The sequence below is a fragment of the Natator depressus genome, chromosome 7 (assembly GCF_965152275.1).
Source record: "Natator depressus isolate rNatDep1 chromosome 7, rNatDep2.hap1, whole genome shotgun sequence".
In the NCBI taxonomy this organism is placed as follows: domain Eukaryota; kingdom Metazoa; phylum Chordata; order Testudines; family Cheloniidae; genus Natator; species Natator depressus.
In genome coordinates this window covers 4,678,725-4,694,791 of record NC_134240.1, presented here as the reverse complement: position 1 = coordinate 4,694,791, position 16,067 = coordinate 4,678,725, and the positions used below count along the sequence as shown (strand labels likewise).

Sequence of the window (16,067 nt, the reverse complement as noted above, 5' to 3'; positions counted from 1 at the left end):
TGCTTTCTAAACAGTCATGCTGCTTTACCCATTAGTGCTTCTTTGCATGACATATGCACTGTATCCTGGATCTAAGAGTTGATGACATGCATTTCCAAAAACTGCAATATCTTGTTTGCTGTACAGATGACTTACCAGGGTCATGAGGTGAAGCTTGAGTCATTCATGGCATTTTTCCTTCAGGCCTGATGGAATAGGAACTGTAACTGTAGAAGAGAAAGAACGTTTTGAAGAAATCAAGGAGCGGCTCCGCTTGCTTCTGGAGAATCAGATCACCCATTTTAGGTAAAGGCAGAGGCTCCTGGTTTAAAGTGAGAGAGGATGCATTTCCTCAAGACTCCATCCCATAAAAGATGAGTCTTTTAGATTTCAAAGGTTGCAGCTTATTATAATTCTGCATAAGTAATATGCACAGTGTAAAATAACTTGGTACATTAGGGTACCAAAACTTGCAGCTGCAGAAGACATGAATATGTTCATAGCTGATAAACAAAAGGCTTAACCTTTTAAAGGTATTTCAACTCAGCTTGCCCACATAGGCACAGCAACAAGAAGAGGACTCATATTTGACAAATAATTCTAAGCAAATAATTAAAGACCCTGTGATCTTATTTCTTCCTCTTTCCCATCCCCTTCTGCTTACCGCATCCTGCTATCTACTCCCATCTCTTCCTAGTACAAAGAAAGGCAGGGTTTTTTTCATGGATGGTTTAATTTTGGGAATAATGGATATCACCATTTGGTTTTCCCTGTGACTGAAGTATAGGGGTATATCCTCCAGGCTCTGGAGCACATCATGGAGAGTATTTCTGAGATTTCCTAACAATCCCACTGAGGCACCTAATCAAAATTACTCTTTCAGGCCTTGATCCAGACTCTTGGGCCCACATGGCACCACTTGAAGGGTAGGGGCCTAATTCAGGGAAGCAAGAACAAAGCTCTCGCCCCGCCACCCAGTCTTTCTTATCAGATCACTCTTAAGCCTATTGGTATATTTGCCCAAGTGCATTTGAGTTAATCTTTAAAACTGGGTTTTTTTCTAGGTACTGCTTTCCATTTGGCCGACCTGAAGGTGCTTTGAAAGCTACTCTATCCCTACTGGAAAGGGTAAGCATCACAATAACAAAGGCAGGTTAAAATTCCTATGTTCGTATTCAATCATATAGTAGCGTTTACATGGCAATTAGATTTATGCATGTATATACATACAAATTGAATTAGATCACATTACAGCATCCGTTCGTTCACGGGCATGAGTAGATTTTGGTGGTATAATTACACCCTGTAATGCAGTGTACAGAAAATTCTAAATATTGTGAATTATGGGCCTAATTCTCTAGCCAGTTAAACCAGTTTTGTGTCCCAAGATGATGCAAATTAGGGAAAGCAGATTCAATGGAATTATGCTGGCATAAAACTGGTGTAATGGGGTGATGAATCAGACCCTTTAAATTTAATTGTTGGAAACTTGTCTGAAGAAATAACAGTTCTAAAAAACTTCATGTCACTGAGTAAAGTAGGTGCTTGCAGAAAGGGTACCTGTAGTAACTCCGCAGTGGCAGCTTTGGTTGGGTCACCGGTGGGGTCTGAACCTACGGCTTCTGGATCTAAAAGTGTGAGTTTCTACTGCTTGATCAAAAGGATCAAGTGCACTCGGTCTTTTAAACTTTACTATGTAGGCTGGCCACTAGAGGTGAGCCCCATAAAGTAAGATAGCCACACTGGGTTAGTGTTGGGTACCCATGCGTTTGTCGAACAAGCAAAAAAAGATCAACAGTGTGTGTGCCTGGTGCCACATCAAATCAGTTTTTCTTATGTCCAGGTTCTGATGAAAGACATAGTTACTCCTGTCCCTCAAGAGGAGGTAAAAACAGTCATCCGTAAATGCTTGGAGCAAGCTGCTTTAGTCAACTATACTAGACTATCAGAGTATGCCAAAATTGAAGGTAAGGCAATTACTTTATGGTGTTAAAATGTTACTGTGTTTCTATGTGGAAACTACCGCTAGCGGTTATTTAAAACAATGAATTAACTATTTATTTGCTTGACAATAAAACTGAAGTCAAAGGGAATATGGAATTGGCTAGGAAATGTATTTGTGGTGTTTGTTTTGTTTGTTTTTTAAGAATTCAGAGCAGAGGTTAGCGAAATATTTCTTTTTCTAGGAAAAAAATGAAATGGTTAACAGAATCATGGCTTCTTCTGAGCACTAGTGCGTTTGGCCAGTTGTACAACAATCATACTCGTGTCTTTGTTTTAAAAAAAATGAGAAGTACGTGGGATGTCATGTTTGTAGCTGAAAAGGATAATGCTGCTAATTGCTTGTGACAGTGGAGTTCAGAGAACAATCAAAATATAAAAAGCTAAGAAATGTTTTATCTCTGCTTAATTGTTTGTAGCCAACTTAAAATGTCTTTTTCTGGGATGTGTTTCACTGCTTTTGCTTTGTGAATAGTGGAAGTCATCAGCTGATCCCATTCTTGCATCAGATTTCTTTCTTGTCACTCTAAATCCAGCAGAGCTGATATTATTGACCTTTTAAATTATGGGGGAATAATAACTGGTGACCAGAGACACATGTAGCCATCAAAAAGACATTTTAAAACTTGCTGGAGGATTTGTGTTTTGTTGGAGCTCGATGATCAGCTAGTTCTTTACATGTTAATCAGATTTCATTGTTACCTTGTTGGCTGCTATACAGCAATTTGAAACTCCTGTACAACTTTACAAGTGCTTGTAACTGAAAGCTGTATGTTCAAAAAGAATTGTTTTATTCTGGATTTTGATCTTCTGTTGTGTGTGAAATATAAAGTTTTACTAAAGCTAGATTCACATTATACGCCTCTAAGACACTACTGAAAGAAAAAAAAATCACCATCTGATTTGTTCCTAGCCCTTGTTTACATGAGGGCCTGGGTTATTACATGTCAAATTTTCTAGGTTCTGTACATGGTATGTCCTCTCTTTTTCTATTTTTTCTGTCTGACAATGCAAATTGTGTACCAGTGGTAATGAATTCATTGTTATGCATCCAGTGAGAAACACTTAAGAATTGGGCACTAAAAGGATGTTTATCAACTCTTGACTTGGTAATGAGTGACAAAAATAGAGAAGGATTGAAGGTTTAATAAGCACTGTATTATCAGGCAATTTATCGAAGTACTCAACTTCACAGGATATGTTAATTGGTGTATTCTGTAAAATGCAATGTTGAAATAGACTTGACGAGGACGAGGAGGACTCAGAATCAAAAAGCAACTTTTGTTTTGATGGATGCTTCTACCAAATGCTGGCTTCCCTAGGTCTCTGTGTAAATATCACTAACCTGTTGGTAAGATTTGCTCTCTTCTTTCAGATAAATCTATGCAAAAACAAACTTTATGATCTGTAAGTAAAAATGCATTCACTTCCAAAGTAGAACAGTTAGTGTGTACTTTCCTTTTGTGCCTCAATTCTTCTTGGTTGTGTTAATTATCTGCCCTCTTTTTCGCACTGTGACTTTTAGGTCTGGGAATACTTTGAAGCAACAAACTTTTTTTTTTCCAGCTACCTTTTCCGAGAAATACTTCATTCCACACTACCTGCTCTCCTCTGCTTCTCTCCTTCCTTATTTGTGATTGGCCACAGCCACTTTTCTATATTGTCTCTATAAAAGTGGTTGTGACACCAATTTCAAAGCATGCTGGGATTGTTAATTCAAACAACCCAACATCCGCCAGCTGCATGCATCAGGTTTTCTCTCATGAGCATAGTCCACGACAAGCTAACATAGTTTGTAAAAAATAAATTTTCTACATGTGATGCATTTCTCTGTACAAATATGATTTTGACATTAAAAAGCTTCTATCTGAATAGCCAAACATTTAAGAAATACTTGTAACCGCTGAGGAAATACCGGTCGCAGCACTGCTTGAGGCTATGTTTATGAAGAAATACCTGTAAAAGCCTTAGATACTGAAGGCTAAAATCCTTAGTATCTTGGAGCCTTAAATCAATAGAATTCTATTTCCCTTTATTCATGATGTTTTGATCATTATATTCTTGCAAACAATTCAAAATAAACCTTTAGAATCATGGTCGCAACCTCTTTTGTGACTCATGGGCATGCTGAATGGTTAATCCAGTAGATCTCCAATTTTAAATCTCCTTTTTTTCTTTTATTCTGTGTGTATCCCAAAATACTCTACAGCTATTTTCCTTTTAAGCTAATGTAAAGTTTTCCTCTGACCTATGACCTCTTTACCTCTGACCTAAGCCTCTTGCATGCCCAAATCCTCTTTTATAGGGAAAAAGAGAGAAATGTATGAGCATCCTGTCTTCTGCTTGGCCTCTCAAGTGATGGATTTAACCATTCGTGAGTACCTACCACCCTCCTCTCCATGCTGTCTTCACTCTTTCTGTTTTCATTACTTCAAGAAAATCCAGATCCAAACCAACTCACTTTCCTTGCTTCAAGTCTTTTAGCATTGGCTTGTCTGTTGCTTCTGTCTGTGAAACCCAGTGTGAGAAGTCCAGTCACTTTTTATCAGCCTAAAACAGGTTAGACAATTAAGCCATTTGTTTGTGATAAACTCAGATTGTCCGTAAGTTTTTTCAGTTATTCTTTATGTCTGTGACCTGAATGCATTTTTACTTTGCTTCTGTGTAACCCCAATTTGTAAAGTGCTTTTGTCACTGGTACACAATCAAAAGGTAGCAGCTACACTGGGGAACAATGAGCTAGAGGTCAGATAAAGGACATTTGGAAAAAGCCATCCCTTTTCCTGTGTATAAGATCTTTAAACAATCCTGTGTATAAGATCATATGAAGCTGTCCTTTCTCTGTACATCAGATCTTACATGTCTTCTGTCTATCTCTCAAGCAGAAATGCTTTACTTGTTCTCTTTCTAGATTTTATTTATTCTTTTACACCAAGCTCTGGGTGGAACATATGAAGTTGTTGCTTGGTGAGCTCTTGTATGTTCTCAGAGCTTAGTTCACCAAGTTTACTAATTTTCTATTTGTGCAGCATTTTCTTTCACCTCTGTGAAAGGAGTCTTTTTTGGTGATACCATGCTTCGTGGTGGTGGGAGTCACGGGGCAACTTATTTTCTTTTCAAATGTCATATATCACACATAACTGGGGGGCATTTTGGTCCACTTGCTCATTAATCCTGCATATCTGTTCTTGTTTCTCTCTTTTCTCTCCTTGTTGCTCTCTCTCTTTCATATAGAGAATCAAAAGGATGCAGGTGAACAATTGTATATGTATTATAAATTGCTAGGACTGTTGAGTTATATTTATCTTTGTTTTCCTTTCATAGCTCCTTAAGATATGTACTCCTATAAACTGAAGGTGGAGTTGCAATAATACTTAAGGAGTTAATTTGTGCTGTCTTAACATACATACTATCTTTTACTTCTCCCTTAAGATATAGTGTAGAGCAGAAGTATTTTATAGTGAAGGTACAACCTAATATGGAGGTTTATTTACACTGAAGAGAAAGTTTCTTGTTTTCCAAAGGAACTAAAACAAATTTTTGGCAGAAAAATGTTTGGATGATTTGGCCGTTAGTGTAAATCACCTAATAAGCACATTTATAACTAAACTAATCTTCATTTTTGTTTTTCATATCTTCTGTTTTATGCCCTATTGGGGGAAAATGGTTTCTTTGTTAATGTGTAACTAACACTACAGATAGACCGAAGTTGTGTTTGTCTTTTTTGTTCGTAACATGTTGGTAACATGTAATGAAACAAGAATGCAGATCAGGTAAATACTATTAAAATGGACTTCTTCTCAGTAGTGATTCTGGAGTTGCAACATGCCAGTGTGTTCATTACTGTTACACACCAGGATCCTTAGTTTGAAAGTTCTTGAGATCTGAACTGTTAGGGATTTTTCCTAAGTCATTATTTATGTGTTGTGGAAAAGGATAGACTTGATTTCAAAACCTGTTTCCAGAAAGAAATTGGTTTAAAAAAGAAATACAGCATCTTGGGCCAAGTTCTGCTCTGGGCTCCGTGGGTGCCTCTTTCACTAATAGCATTAGGAGTGGCCCCTCTGTAACTTTGGCCCAGTATCTCTTTTTGTTTTTTGTTATATTTGTGGTATTGGTAACACGCCCTAGTAGCAACAACAACAAAAATGAATTGTTCAGAAAACAAAGCATGGATTTTCTCTTTAAATAAGTCCGCAAGAACCAACAAAAAAAAAAAAGTAGTGTATGATCATTTCAGGTGCACCCATTACAAATAATTGCATTGGATTTAATTGAGCACAGATCCCAGTGTATCAGTAAAATAAGGACAATGGCCATCATCTTTTTAGGACCTGACACAGACTTATGACATGGTTAATATCAGGGAAATTAGGTAGGGCATTTCAGAGGGCCCCATTTACCTAAAACACACAGGTTTATAAAAAGAAAAGGAGGACTTGTGGCACCTTAGAGACTAACCAATTTATTTGAGCATAAGCTTTCGTGAGCTACAGCTCACTTCATCGGATGCATACTGTGGAAAATACAGAAGATGTTTTTATACACACAGACCATGAAAAAATGGGTGTTTATCACTACAAAAGGTTTTCTCTCCCCCCACCCCACTCTCCTGCTGGTAATAGCTTATGTAAAGTGATCACTCTCCTTACAATGTGTATGATAATCAAGGTGGGCCATTTCCAGCACAAATCCAGGTTTTCTCCCCACCACCCCACCCCCCCAAACCCACTCTCCTGTTGGTAATAGCTTATCTAAAGTGATCACTCTCCTTACAATGTGTATGATAATCAAGGTGGGCCATTTCCAGCACAAATCCAGGTTTTCTCCCCCCCAACCCCTCTCCACCCAACACTCTCACAAATCTTGGGAGACAGGCCAGTCCTTGCCTACAGACAGCCCCCCAACCTGAAGCGAATACTCACCAGCAACCACATACCACACAACAGAACCACTAACCCAGGAACCTATCCTTGCAACAAAGCCCGTTGCCAACTGTGCCCACATATCTATTCAGGGGACACCATCACAGGGCCTAATAACATCAGCCACACTATCAGAGGCTCGTTCACCTGCACATCTGCCAATGTGATATATGCCATCATGTGCCAGCAATGCCCCTTTGCCTTGTATGTTGGTCAAACTGGACAGTCTCTACGTAAAAGAATAAATGGACACAAATCAGATGTCAAGAATTATAACATTCATATACAAGTCGGAGAACACTTCAGTCTCCCTGGTCACGCGATTACAGACATGAAAGTTGCGATATTACAACAGTAAAACTTCAGAAACAGACTCCAAAGAGAGATTGCTGAATTGGAATTAATTTGCAAATTGGATACAATTAATTTAGGCTTGAATAGAGACTGGGAATGGTTGATTCATTATAAAAAGTAACCTATTTTCCCTTGTTTATTCCTCCCCCCCTCCCCCCAACTGTTCCTCAGACGTTCTTGTTAAACCCTGGATTTGTGCTGGAAATGGCCCACCTTGATTATCATACACATTGTAAGGAGAGTGATCACTTTAGATAAGCTATTACCAACAGGAGAGTGGGGTGGGGTGGGGGGGTTTGGGGGGGAGAAATCCTAGATTTGTGCTGGAAATGGCCCACCTTGATTATCATACACATTGGAAGGAGAGTGATCACTTTACATAAGCTATTACCAGCAGGAGAGTGGGGTGGGGGGAGAGAAAACCTTTTGTAGTGATAAACACCCATTTTTTCATGGTCTGTGTGTATAAAAACATCTTCTGTATTTTCCACAGTATGCATCTGATGAAGTGAACTGTAGCTCACGAAAGCTTATGCTCAGATAAATTGGTTAGTCTCTAAGGTGCCACAAGTACTCCTTTTCTTTTTGCGAATACAGACTAACACGGCTGTTACTCTGAAACACAGGTTTATGTTGCTTGAACCCAGCGAAGGACACACAGAGCCAAATCCTATTTCCCTTACGGAACCCTGACCTATTTTGACTAAATTGGGGCCAAATGTGAATGCTACTGCTCTAAATGTTGTTTCTTTCTCTCGAGCAAGAATAAAATTGAGATACTGAAAATAGCTGCATAAACCCACCCCCCACCCTGCCCTAAACGTCACCCCCATGCATTTCCTGCCTCCTTCCCAAAGTGCACCTAGCCTCTCCTCTTCCCTTTAGAAATAATGTGTGGTTTTTAATAGAACACTAAAGAGAATAATTTGCTAAAACAATTCAGGATTAGTAATCTGTGTTAATTATTAATAAGACAAAAAGTACTAACACTCAGATTAAGGAGTTCGAAACCCTGGAAGGGTTTCCCTCTGGCTATTTACAGAAATAGAGAATTCATTGTTCCTTTAGAAAAGAATTGCTGTAGACTAGTATCCCGGAAGTACAGGAACTGTGAAATGCAGGGCAGTCATCAAAAAAGTGCTGAGGATTTAAAGGGCCTGATTCTCATTTACACCAACACCATGTGACACTGCTAGAGTGATGTAAAAGTGGCTTTATTGCAAATGCAAATCCAGGCCAGGGTTTTTAGATTGTTTTACTTGGCAATTAATAGTTTGCAATAACTTACTTCTCCAGTTTTTTTGGACACAGTACTCGTATAATTCTGTATGGGTTTGGTCTTTGGTACTTGGTTCTTCTGAGGAGGACAGTGGAGGTGAGAAAAGGAGGAGAGCAGGTGGCAGCAGCAAATGGCAACAAGTGTGTTTGATGCAGACACAGCAGGAGAATGAGACATGGGCATGAATGATGCAGTTAAAGGTCAGCTGCAACTTCATGAATGTGACAGCACAGCCTGGTCCAATGCACTATAAATGCTTCGCCATAAAAGGGGAATAGGCTACTGTTAACCTCACCCCATCCCCTCGATCCTCCTCTTGTCCAAGGAAGCAAGGTTCCTACGAATGGGTTCTTCACTGTGTCCACAGTATGCAAACACACTCCCCCACTGCCCAGACCAACCCCTGTCCAAGGGTGACACGTATTGTTAATGGTCCCTGCAAACGAGACTCCTGTGCAGGCTCACCTCCATAGCAGTAGCAATGGTAAATCAGCATAAAACCATTCCTGCCGCTTTTGGTGATCAGCTGAAGCTCAAAGCACATGGGGCTGAGAGAAGATTGGCACCAGTCCAAATGGTGCCAAGAGGTGGGAGCACCCTTTTTATGTCCCACCATGTGGGGCAGAGGGGGAGCCAGTGGTGACCCCAGCAGAGCACCCAAACTGCCCAGTCCGGGCATCATGGTGGAGGGGAAGAGGCTCCCCAGGGCAGCCAAGAAGAGAAATGAGCAGCATAGAAAGACAAGTATCGGGGGGAGCCGTGTTAGTCTGTATCCACAAAAACAGCAAGGAGTCTGGTGGCACCTTAAAGACTAACAGATTTATTTGGGCATTCCCCAAATAAATCTGTTAGTCTTTAAGGTGCCACCAGACTCCTTGTTGTTTTTATAGAAAGACAGGCAGCCCTGCTCTTCCTTCCCCCAATCCAACAAGATCCCCGAGGGGGAGGGACGTCTCTCCCTGCCAGTCCCATCAAGCTCCCATTCCCATGGCCAGAGCAGGTGTTTCTTTTGCTTTCTGCTGTTGGGCAGGAGTGGAATAGCATTTGCTCTTACTCTAGGAGTCTATGTTCCAAAAAGCCGGGAGGACTCTCTGGTGTCATGGCTCCTGTTTATCTGCACATGGGATTACTGTTCAGAGCTGTTTCATAGCTGAATCAATACAAATTTCTTCAGTTCCCAGTGAGCTTGATCCAAAGTTAATAGAAAGGCTGCCCATCCACTTTAATGGGCATTGGCTCTCGCCCCAAGATGGGAGACAACATATAAATGGGTGACTCTTATCTGCAGCCTCTGATTAGCCTTTGCCAAGATTCTTGACAGCGGCGTTGTATCCTTGAACTAACAGGTTGGTTCCTGGAGGCCTCCTATCTCCAAGCCACAAACCAACACCAATTTATAATCCAACTCCTAAGATTTTTTTTTTACTTAAAATACTCCCAGTCTCCATGCAGCAGAAGAAACCCCATCCTCTCCGCCAGCGTTTTCCTGTTATTGCTTCTGTTCTTTATTCTTTAAGACTCTCACTGGTCACTTAGGGGAATCCCATTAAAGACTTCCCCCAATGTTTAATGTCAGTGGATTGTCCCCTGTGCAGAGGGCAGTCGTGGCTAGCAATGAGGAGTCAATGGTTCCAAGCCCCACCAAGTGAATCCCATCTCCTTTTCTTCTTCAAAACAACCTTGTGACAAAAGCTGTGCCTGTCCCCTTCTCTCCAGCAGCACAAAGCTGGCCAAAAGTTTTCCATACAACTGTTTTTTGATGGAAAACTGGATTTTCAACTACACACTTTTTTTTTTTGGTGACAAGTGTCCGCTTTCCACAGCGTTTTCTTTTCCATGCACACACAGCCCCCATGATTTCACGTTTCGGTCAAAGCCAAAGTACTTCAAATCAGATATTCTGCTGTGGTGACCCATGGGATCTGTAGTCCAATTTCCTCATGTCCCCATTCTCCTTGTGGGCAGGGCTCCCCAGCCAGTCTCTGTCTCCCAGGATGCATCTCCTCACCCACCAATAGGGGAGACCATGGAACATTGTGTGAAATGTAGTCTGAACAATGGGCCTGGCCTATAGAAGAGAATGGGGGCATGATGCACCCAAACTTATAACTCCCACAATGCACTCTGGTGGCATTTCAGAACCCAACTCTTTCCGTTTTTGTTCGAAATACTTAAGTTTTTTATATTTTTCCCCAAAAAAGTCAAGATTTTCAGAGGAGAAGGATAACAAAATTTCTAACCAGCTCTTCAGCAGACAGTGGGTTGGTGGAAGGGACAAGTATTTGGAAACATCTAGCTCCTACAATGCAGCGCCCTAGGATGTGGTCGTGGGGGGAAGGTTGGTGACCTCTAGCCCCTGAGATACCTCCAGACTCTCAGGAGCAGCAGGGGCCCAGAACTGAGGCAGAGGGAGGGATGAGGAGGGCCAGCCTGTGATTTCAGAGAGGCATTGGCCAGGGGCTAGTGCCCTGGTGAGGAGTTGAAAGGGGTGCAAGGACCCACAAGAAGGGAGAGGGTAGGGAGTGGATGGGGCTTGCCTGCTTATTTTCTAGAGCAGTGGGGGTAGGAATTCCAGCCCAGGAGCTATTGGGGCTAGAGCAGGATGCATTTATCAGTGGGGTGGGGGAAAGCCCCAAATCATTTAGTCACTGATGTTATTTGGAAGTTCAGAATTGATTTTGTATGGGGAGGGTGGGCTCAGAAATATATTTGTAGGGAAGTAGGGAGGAGATGTAATTGGCAGACTCTACACTTCTTTGGGGCACCATCCAGCGCCGACAAGGCTAAGCGTGAGGCCTAAGCACCACTTGAGTGCCACCTGAGTCCTCAAAATAGGACTTGGGGCACTGGGGCCTAGTGCTGACCCTAAACCCTGGGCTGCATATCCCCCTTCCTGAGCTTGCTCGTTGTATTCCAGCCGTGTCACCAGAGATAACTGTATTCTGTGTGTTGGCAGGCGGATAGGCGTGATCTCATAGTCTGCATGAATCGTGTTGGGCAGGAGGGCTAGACCATCCTGAGCTGAATGGCATGGGACCATCACAAGGGAGCCTGGCAGACCCCAAGCATTATTGGTCTCCACTAATGTGAGTCCCAGAATGTCTCACAGTTCAGCGCTCACAGAGTCAAATGTGTAAGGCGTTCATTTGAGAGAAATCCAGCCGCTGAAAAGCGCAGAAGAAGCCATTTTGCCAAACCCATTTTTTATAATTACAGCTGGGGGGATACCGTGCAATGATTTTTAACAAGTATTAGCATCTTTAAATGAATTCCCTTCAGCCATTCTCACTCCCGTTCTGCAGTCGCTAAGCAATGCAGTTTTACCGGTATGGCTGTTCATGGGTCTCATACTCAGAAGTTGCATGCGTAACCCACATGCCTCCTGGGTGTGGTGTTCTGTCCCATCTAGTGGCACTGAGACCACTTAAAGAGAGAGATTAATGAGTCTGCTCTACAGCCTTAGCTAAGGGCCATATGGCTTTTAGCTCATGCAGTAGCAGCTCACGCATTTAGCTCCAGAGGTCCCAGGTTCAGTCCTGCCCGACGACGACAGGGGTCTGTCAGTGTTACACATGCACAAATCCATCACCCTGCTTTGAAGGGTGTACCATCTCTAGTGAATAGCATCCAAGAAATATTACAGAAAGTATGTACCCAAAATAATGGTGCCTTTTTTTTTTTCGTGTGTGTGTTACACTAGTTGCTGTATACAGCATACTGGGAGCAAACCCTGCAATCTTTACTCACCTAGGTAATTCATGTTCTTACAAGTAGTCCAATAGCCAGACTAGGCCCTGGTGCTGTTCTATAAATTTCTTATTTGTCCAGCTAATAGCTGGGAGGCAACAATTTGCCAGATAGTGAGTGAGTAACACCTACCTGCTGCCTTTCTGTTAATAGCTCAGATTTGTAAGTCAGTTGGACACACATTAATGAACAATATATGAGAACATGAGAAGTATTTATGTTAACGCAAATTAATACTGAAATGGAATAAAAAAAAACAATGGGGAAGAAAAGGTGTTGGGGGAAATCAAAGTGAAACTTAATCTGACACACTAAAAAAAATTTGCAATTGTACTGTTGAATTTAGTGAACATTGTAATGTTAAAGCATCCAGAGCTGTTCTTCTAGCAAATTTCTGGTGCTAAATATTAACCCAAAATCTTAAAGGAATCAAATAAGATTGTACATGTATAACTATCTGGGAGTCACATCCAGCAAAGCACTTAAGCTCATGTGTAACTTTAAGTACCTAAGTAGTGGCATTGAAAGTCATGGGACTACTTGTGTGCTTTAAGTTTATTTAGCATGTGCTTAAGTGCTTTTTTTGGATCAGGGCCAAAAAAAAAATTTTCATTTCCTTACACTACAATCATAGGGCCAGCAAAGATGGAAGTAACACAAAAAGTCTCAGTCTAGAATAGAAATAGTGATGAGATTTCTTCCTGCTGATCCAAAAGGTAAGAGAAACCACTACAGCTAAGCCATTCCCGGCTGCTGTGATGAGGTTCCGGCCCTCCGGACGCAGGTTTACTCAGACTTCAAGCAAAAGCCCAGGATTTGGCTCTTGAAAAGTAAAATAAAATAAAATAAAAGCATCGAACGCTTGGTGAGTCAGTGAGTTGTTTGGCCTCATCATAATGAACCTGCCTTCATACATGACGCTCTCCATCACGTGTTACAATTGGGCGTGGTCGTTTGTCCCCATGAGAAGGCTGCAGTAGTGGTGTGCTGGGTAGGATTGAAGTGTATTTGGTGGAATGAGAAATCTCTCACGCACCCACTGGGACAATTTGCTGACAACCACGCAACAAAAGTCTCTTTTAAGTTGTCTCATGTATATTTTAATAGTCACTTGCTAAGGCCTGCAGCGTTAGCAATCTTTTCGTACACTGCCTTCTTTCTTTTCTCCTCTTCTGCTTTTGACGCTTCCACAAAAATAGAAAACCATTGAGGTTGCACTCGCCAGGCTTGTTCAACAGCTGCAGGATCCAGATGCCAATAAAGCCTGAAATGTATTTTTCATCTGGGTATTGTAGGCATCTAGGTCTGGAGCAATCCATAGATATTTCAGCAGCTGGCAGTGCAGTAGCTGGAAACATATCTAGGTTTATGCAGGGTTAGATTACTGCAGGACTTGAACTGCCTGCTTCTCCTGGATGCAGTTTTCCTCTGGCTTTGGTACTGTTCTGAAAAACGGTCTGTCTCTCTGACATGCCAGTCACATTATGGGAACCAAACAGATTAAATTGTACAGAGAGGTGTTACCATGACATGGCTAATGGATGTATCTGGAAGCCAAGGTATAGTAGCTATCTTTTAGATTTACTCCCCATCCTGGGATCCTTATGCAAACTTCCTTTTGTAATGTTTTGCTGTGAAATAGTCTCTTTAAATATGTGAGCTGAACTTAAGGGCCATCAGTATGTAGCTGAGTTGACTTCCTGTTGAAATGTTGAATCAGAATGAAAATCTGTAGTATCATTCCCTAAAGGCATATAATTTTCACTAAGTGGGGGGTGTAAGGAACATTTTTGAGAAAGGGGCCCTTCTGGTAGATGACAAATGAGGACCAAGTTGTTTCTGAAGTTGATTGAATAGATTTGTTTCAACTGTTAGCAGAAAAAACTAATATTTTTAAGATGAGGCTCTACATTAAATCATTTAACATCTTAAAGGCGTGCAGGGCATGTGTGTCTCAAACTTCTACTCTTTAATGGATGGTTTATCAGGATAGATGTTTCTATACCCTGTTAATTTCTATAACACTATCAGAATTAAAAACAACCACAAATCCACTTTGTCTAAAGAAGCAGCCAAACTAATTTACCCCTTCCCTCCCCCCTTGGAAAATGCAAGCAAAATGGAAAGAACTTTTGGCAACAGAATGTCCAGATAAATTTGCCAGATTCCTTACAAACAAAATAATTAAAATAATCACAGTACAGTACTTGGGCTATTAAAAAGGTGTTATTAAATATAACGGTAACTATAGCACCAGTATATTCATCATATATGATTTGTCTGTGTATGCAGAAGGAAAGGCTATTTTCACAGAATTTTTGCTATGCTGATATTGTAAACTATATGACAGATGGGTCAAGTCCTGATTGCAGTATTCTAACATTTGGAATAGCAAGTAACATATTTGATAGAGCTGGCAAGTTTTATATATGATTCAACCCAGAATATAAAAGCCACTAGAATTCCAAGTTGAAAATAATTAAATGAGCTGGAAACAATCAGAAAGCACACATTTTTAAAAGTGACAGATTTTTTTCCATGTTTAAATTGCATGAAGAATGCAAGAATATGTTATAGCTCCCTTTCACCAACAATGGTGTTTAAGTCTAAAATCTGTAATTGGTCTTTGCAAAGCAATTAATTCCTATGTTCATTGTTTCCATATTAAACCTCACAATAGGTATTGGGGCACCTTCAATAGGGGAACCTTTCTTATCATTATAGGGTGCAAAAACCAGGCAATATTATTTCAGATTTCTCACACACAGCTATAAGTTTTAATTATCATACTAAACTCCTTTTTGCGCTTGGCTACATGAAATGCAATTAGCATTCCACTGGATTTTAAGCATCTTGATTGCAAAGCACTGTAACGTCATAGAATCTGATGACTTCTAAAACGTTTGTCGTCAAATGGTGTTATAATTGTGTAATACTTCAAGTAACGATGAGGAGCTTATTCCATTTGTGTTTTATCATTTCTGCTTGCTTTTCTTTCAAAGTTTACATCTTTTAGTCACTGTTTATGATGTCATATGTCTCTTTACTTTTGGTGTGTCTCTCTCCATCACTGACAAACAGCTCGTCCAGCTAAGCCTAAGCCACCGGCTGGGCCATCACGATCCACTCAAACTCAGCCTAACATAATAAATCAGATGCTCAAAGGCATACCTAGACAAACACCAAGTACTGTAACCATTTTTCCTTTCTTTTATTCAACTGTCTTCTAGTTTAGTGTTTTTTCGTTGTTTTAGCTTAGTTTAATATTAGGAAGCTAGTTCTACAGTAAGGATTTTTTAAACTATCTAGCACAACAATGTAGGCTTTTAGAGACGTAGAAATAGTAGTATTTATTTCAGAATGTCCACATTTTTTGTCTAGCAATGTCTGACATATGCAACATTTTCAAATATCAACGTCAGCACAAAATAACATTGTTGTTGCATAACATTTTGCATGATAACGATGAATATGTATGAGCTTTAAACGATGTTGTATCAAATGTTTGATAAGTATATGGTATACGTTTCATTTAACTGTCAGTGCTCCAGCTATCTCAACAGAATATTCTGATGTATAGTAACTTACCCAGGGAAATATTTAAAATAAGGGGAAAAAAAAGATTGACATCTGTTGGCTGCCAAAGCTGATAAAGCAAAATATTTTCTTTAAAGACAGCATCTCTGAGCAGTTGTTCTTATTAACACTTTTGTCATTTAGTTGTGTTTGAGAGCAGATCCCTGCCACGAATGAAAGAACAAACCATACCGGGATTTACACCG

At 40.6% G+C, this 16,067-nt stretch overlaps 1 protein-coding gene across 14 annotated transcripts in view; it reads left to right on the top strand.

The window, feature by feature from the left end:
- The window catches only part of CADPS (calcium dependent secretion activator), a 374,509-nt gene that overhangs the window by 267,717 nt on the left and 90,725 nt on the right, over positions 1-16,067 (top strand). For 4 of the 14 annotated variants that reach the window (XM_074957378.1, XM_074957384.1, XM_074957374.1 and 1 more), the window contains 5 exons: positions 184-285; positions 1,044-1,107; positions 1,823-1,946; positions 4,286-4,354; positions 5,215-5,232. In XM_074957378.1, the coding sequence (XP_074813479.1) occupies positions 184-285; positions 1,044-1,107; positions 1,823-1,946; positions 4,286-4,354; positions 5,215-5,232 (377 nt within the window). The remainder of the gene's footprint in view (positions 1-183; positions 286-1,043; positions 1,108-1,822; positions 1,947-4,285; positions 4,355-5,214; positions 5,233-16,067) is intronic. The other 10 variants (XM_074957382.1, XM_074957387.1, XM_074957377.1 and 7 more) reach the window with 3 other exon arrangements.